The following is a 5,990-nucleotide window of genomic DNA, read 5'->3' as shown; positions in this document are numbered from 1 at the left end:
TCTTTTGATATGTACATCCATCACCAACAAGCGATGTTGAGTAACCACGCTCTCTCCCGGTATAACTTTGCAATCCTTACAAGTTATACGATCCCCTTTCCTCATTAGAAGAAAATCTATTTGTGTTTTTGACGACCCACTCTTGTAGGTGATCACATGTTCTTCTCTCTTCTTAAAGAAGGTGTTGGCTAAGAAGAGATCATATGTCATTGCAAAATCCAAAAATCTCTACAAAACTGGCAAAAAATTGGAACGGATAAGCTTCATTTGTGACTAATCCATAAAAAAAAAAAATTAGAAGTTGCATCGACTTCTTTCCTTCAACCTCACATTTCGTCTAATCCAATCCAATTCAATCTTAGACACCAAACGAGACTGTCAGATATTGTATGTCAGCTCGGATAAAGAAAGAAAAGAAACTGAGCTGAGTTTTAAACCTACAGATCTAAAACATGCACCACACTGATCTAAACACTCATCAGAATAACCACAAACAAGATCAAATATCCATAGCATTACAGTAAAGCAGACAAACTATATACGAGTCTTTGAACAGGCGGCAAAATTATGCACAATTCCACCAAAAAATATCCCAAACCCAATCAATCTAGAAATTAAGATACAAAATTACCACTCACACGCCATCGATAGCATTTTTCAGATCACCGCCAAATAGTGACATGAGAGGTCCTCCATGGACCCTCCCTTCTGGGATTTTGAAGTCCAAGCTCTTTATCCCGCTACAACTGCCAACACCAACGCCATACCCATCTCTCCCCTCCTCAGGCTTCTCAGAACTCAAGAAATGTGAATAGGATGATGAAGACTTCATCGACAGAGGAACCAATACCTGCGAGGGTATGAGATGTGTTTTTACGGGCTTTTCCAGCGAATCCATGCTGTCAGAAATGGCACTGATGCCTGAAGATGAATGATTGTTGTCAAAGCTGCTCCCTGCAGTTGAAGACGCAGATACAAGCCCATGGAAGAGTCCTGGTCCAATGAGACCTCCCTTATGTATCCCCCGGTCCTGAACCATACTGCTATGAGCGGCACATAAACCACTCTTGCCCCTGGCGAATTTTTCACATTTACCCTCTCCCCAAGTGCATCGCTTTCCCCCACCATGGGCCTTGCAGAAGTCTGTGCTCCCTTGGGCACTTTTTCCACAATTATCAAACTTACAACGCTTACCTCCACCATGCCTAACACAACAATCAGTGCGGCCACGGGCACTTTTTGTGCAGCCTGGCACTGAACACCTTTTTCCACCACCATGAGCAACACAGAAATTAGTGCCTCCATGTACACTCTTAGGGCAAATCCCACCACCATCAAAGAGGCAACGCTTCCCCCCACCATGTCCCTTGCACAGTGGTGTGCTTCCTTCGGCACCCTTGGTGCACCCTTGAAATATGCAACGCCTTCCACCACCATGTGCCTTGCAATACATGGTGCTCCCTTGTGCCCCCTTTGTACATTCCTCATACTGGCAACGGCGACCACCTCCATGTGAGATGCACAAACCAGCCTGTCCTTCAGCACTACGAGTGCAGCCATCCACCTTACACCTTTTCCCTCCGCCATGTCTAATACAAAGCCCTGATTTTCCTCGTGCAGCCTTTGTACATCCACCTGGATAGCCACATCTTTTGCCACCACCATGAGCTATGCAATAATCTGTTTTCCCCTCAGCACTTTTAGTGCACCCTAAGTGTTGACACCTCTTCCCTCCACCATGGGCCTTGCAGTACGCCGTTCGGCTCTCAGCACCCTTGTTGCACCCAGGTTTTTGGCATCTCTGTCCGCCCCCATGACCAATACAAAGACCTGATGCCCCTCGTGCTCCTTTTCTACAGCCCAAAAATTTGCATTTTTTTGGATTGCTAGTTCGGTAGTCCGAAGATTCCCCTGTAGCTGTCTGCTCAGAGATTGATTCTGTTGAGTAATCTGTTGTAGCAGAAGGTTCACACCTTGGCTCAGATAGCTGGCATTTGACCCCGAGGTCTAAAATTTCTTTACCGTACAGAGAAAGATTGACATAATCTCTCCTCGGAGCAAAAAGAAGTGATGGCATATAACCACCTGATTTCCTGGCTGAAGTAGAACCCTCGTCAACAAGTGCAATTGAGACTTGATTATCTCCAGAAGATACTTGGTTCTGGCCATAATTAATATTTACATCAGTCTCTCTCGAAATTGAATAATCAAGCACTGTTGAAGCTTCAAAAGTCCCACCAGAAAGACCAAGTTGAAGGATTGAATCACCCTCAGATGCAAATCCCTGAGACAATGCAGTGGTTAATCCTCTATTCTTTGCGGGTCCAAATTTGTAATAATCATCGCAGTATGTGCTCGGTGTTGGGCCCAATCCAAGTACTAATTTGCAGCTGTCATCAGGAGCACTAGAACAGTTAACCCTAAAATTGCTTTGCGTACACCTAGACCTGGCTGCGTTGCTTCCACCTGAGCCAGGGCTATTCAAGCATAGAGCAGTATCACCAAAGTGGTCATTTTTCGTGAACTGCCCATCATGGGAAAATAGCATACTCTTCTTGTTCAAATCCATTTTCTAATAATTGCGCTTTAAGAGACACAAGTAACAGATCACTCTTTACCACAAGCAATTAGAAAGTCGACACATCGGAAGTAAATGAAGCAGAAGCTAATGTGCAACCTCCACCGCTAAGAAAGCCCGATGTGTCTGACCTGTCCATCTTACACAAACTCAGACCCAACACCTGAATCAATAAAATATCACTTCCAAAAATATCTGACTACGTTTCTTGGATAGAACCCCTTTATAAGAATAGTTAATATTGGCGTGCAGAGATCGTTGGAGCTTGTTGTGCTCCCTTCTGTAAAATCATTTAGCTTCATTAACCCTGAAGTAAGAGGAAAACAGAAAACTCAACTGAATTAATGAATAAACCAAATTGATGGAAATGATATCTGCTGAAAAGTTAAACAATGTGATGCAATTCCACTGCAGGAATTTAGTTCCGAAAAAACAAGAAACAAAAGGAAAATATTCTAGGTTCTGGCCAACATCAATTCAAGAGGAAGAGACAGAGTTTTCAGAAAGTCCAACATGACACATTCTGATAATGTGTGACAGAAAAATAAGTAGAAGCAAGAGAGTCTGAATCTCAATCAAGTGCAGTCTGACAAATAATATCTAGCTTTCCACGTATTAACCAAACGAATGAAAATTTTGGAGAAACTTGAGATTGAATAATGCACTGAACTTGGAAAGAATTTGAACCATAAATTTTCCTGCAAACCAAGTACAAAAAATATGGAAACATCCAATATAAAATGCCAGTACAAATGAATTAAAAAACTAAATCCCCGATATAAACTCACAACTCATAACCATGAACCCACGATCCAAAGGTGCAACAGCAACAGGAGACCGCACAACTCAATAACATAAATTTGACATTTATAACCCAATACTTATAGAGCACAGATGAGTTAACTGTTGTTAAATTTTTCGCCATGTTGCAACAGAGTTTGACAAGAACAAAGCACTTCCAAATCCTGACAATTGCAACCGAGTTTGTTTTTATTTGCCTAAGCAAAGACAGCAACCTTCAAAAAAGAAGAAAGGAAAAACAAATCAATGTCAATAATCTTAAACTAAACAAGTAGCATATCAAGGTTTTTCTAGAGTTCCTTGGCAACCGCAGAATTTCTACAAAATCAGAGCATCTTCTCATTACCAACTCGCTTTCACTCAACAACAACAACAAAGCCTTTTCCCACTAAGTGGGGTCGGCTACCAACTCGCTTTCACTCCCGGGACAAAATCCCCATACTCAGTTTATCTGTACTTTCAATTTAACAAACAACTAAACATTGACTTCAATTTAATTCTAATAACTCTTAACCAGTACTTATCTGGTATCGTATTAACGGTTGATATTTCTCCAATTTCTCGTGTTACCAAGTATCGATTCTAGATGCAACATTTTTCTTTTAGTACATTTCATTCAAACTTTCCAGACTATTCCGATTGAGTTGAATTCTTTATATTGGATTCCTGGCTCTAGTTGCTACTCACTATTGCTAAAGAACCGAACAGAATCGCAGATACATGTGGTTTCGGCTTGCAATTAAACTCTCCATCCCTGCTTGTTTGAAATTGAAATCACTCATCATTAATATAATTTCAACATCCAAATATGTTACCTAATTCAGATTTATTACTCTCCTTCCTTCAAAACAGTAGTACAAAAAGCATTAAACTTCAACAGCAGAGCAAACAAGAAAACAAACAACTACATATACATGTAAATCCATAACAAAAATACAAGATCTACACCAAAATTAATTAAGAAAAATACCCAGTAAGTCAAATACCCAGAAATTAACTCAATAATATGCAAAATCATCAAATAAATAAATATAAAATAGATAGTAAATTATGTCATACATGAAGAACACCACCATCCATGCTCCACCCAATACCAAAACCAAAAACCAATTTCTTGCAGTAAAAACAAACAAAAAAATAAACAAAATTGAAGGGAAGAGAAAGAGATGAAGAAGTACATGAGCAATTCAGCAGTAGCAGATGTAATTACCGTGGAGAAAAATTTATAGGAAATTTGGAGAAACATGGCGCATCTGGGCAGCTGCAGGAGAAGAGACGTACGTCCCAATTTTTCTTCAAACGAAAAAATAAAATGAGACAACCAGAGTGCCAAACACACAATTAGGTATTTTTAAATAGAGAATGTCAATAAGGCTCTATTCAAAGTGTGGGACTCCACTTTCTATGGCCTAATTTTTTTACATAATAGTTTATAATATTGACAGAAAAATTAACGTTCAATTATAAAATGTTAGATAATTTATGAAAAGTTTCATTTTTAGATAATCTCCTTAGCAAGAGAAATGCTAAGTAAGCTCTCTTAAAAGTGAGATTTTCCATGAACTTACTGTTTCATGTTTTTTGCACAATATTTTATAATAATAGCATGAAAATTAAAATTCAAATGTGAAGTGACAAATATTTTATAATGATAGCATGAAAATTGAAATTAAAATATGAAATGATAAAGACCATATAGTCTTACAAAAAATCTTATTTTGAAATAATCTTCGGAGCATTTCCCTTTTAAATAATGTCTCCATTATTATTATATGTACTTGGTGAAGTACCATAAATAGCCTTTGGAGTCACAACTGTCGGGGAGTAAGATCATCTCCTGAGTTTAAGAGGCTGAGCTTCTTGAGCAAACCCATGAGCGCGGTGCATCCAGATTGGAACATCCACACTTTTTCTTGAAAAAGACGGCCCCTGAAAAGTCAACATTGCCCTCGCCAGCAACCAAGTATTGTGATTATGTTAGTGATATGACATCACACATAGGCGTGTGACCTTTTTTTGCCAATAGTTTTGTGCAAACCATGTCTGCTATTTCTAAAGTTGAGATATTTTTTCTTGTTGATACATTACGTGTTATGTTATAAGTGGAAAGTTCAAAATTTTCAAAGATAAAATGGATTGCTGAAGTGTGTGACTGTCGATGGGGACTTTGTCTATCTACCACATTTAAGTTCACAACATAAAAAAAAAAGTGTGCTTTTGTTCTATTCACCGCTTAAGCCCTATACGAAAATAGTTTGGTTCTTTTGAAGATAATCTTTTCTATGATCAAACCCAATATATTTTGTAATGTCTTTTAATTCTATAAAAAAAATGTGGTGTAGTGCCTTGCATTTCGAGTAAATTGAAAACTAAGTTTTTTTTATTTATTTTTTAAAGTAAGTTATTGAATTTGATTGCATGTTGAAGAATATGTAGAAGAGATTAGAGTGCTTAATGCGGCCTCGTTAAAATTAAGGAATTAGCTACCATAAACAAAATTTAACATTTTGTTTGAAGGAATGAGCATTTTTCGGTACAACAACATGTTGATCATATATCGATGACACAACAATGATATAAAGACAAAACAACAATAATATATTGATAACTA

At 38.2% G+C, this 5,990-nt stretch overlaps 1 protein-coding gene across 6 annotated transcripts; it reads right to left on the bottom strand.

The window, feature by feature from the left end:
* Positions 1-484: 484 nt before the first annotated feature.
* Positions 485-4,740, bottom strand: LOC126603821 (uncharacterized). Of its 6 annotated transcripts, none has more exons than XM_050270783.1 (3): positions 4,590-4,740; positions 3,367-3,594; positions 485-2,885 (listed from the first exon to the last, which is right to left on the bottom strand). In XM_050270783.1, the coding sequence occupies exon 3, from the start codon at positions 2,567-2,569 to the stop codon at positions 635-637; it is 1,935 nt and encodes a 644-aa protein (XP_050126740.1). In that variant the 5' UTR covers positions 2,570-2,885; positions 3,367-3,594; positions 4,590-4,740; the 3' UTR covers positions 485-634. The 6 variants fall into 6 exon arrangements, with proteins under 6 accessions (XP_050126740.1, XP_050126741.1, XP_050126742.1 ...); XM_050270784.1 differs by having other exon boundaries at positions 3,483-3,594; XM_050270785.1 differs by having other exon boundaries at positions 4,558-4,711.
* Between the last annotated feature and the right edge of the window lie 1,250 nt (positions 4,741-5,990).

Source organism: Malus sylvestris, chromosome 15 (assembly GCF_916048215.2).
Source record: "Malus sylvestris chromosome 15, drMalSylv7.2, whole genome shotgun sequence".
NCBI classification, from domain to species: domain Eukaryota; kingdom Viridiplantae; phylum Streptophyta; class Magnoliopsida; order Rosales; family Rosaceae; genus Malus; species Malus sylvestris.
This window is presented reverse-complemented; position numbering and strand designations above follow the sequence as displayed.

Excerpts from the sequence above, each read along its gene's own strand:
- LOC126603821 (XM_050270783.1), bottom strand. The coding sequence starts at position 2,569 with ATGGATTTGAACAAGAAGAGTATGCTATTTTCCCATGATGGGCAGTTC.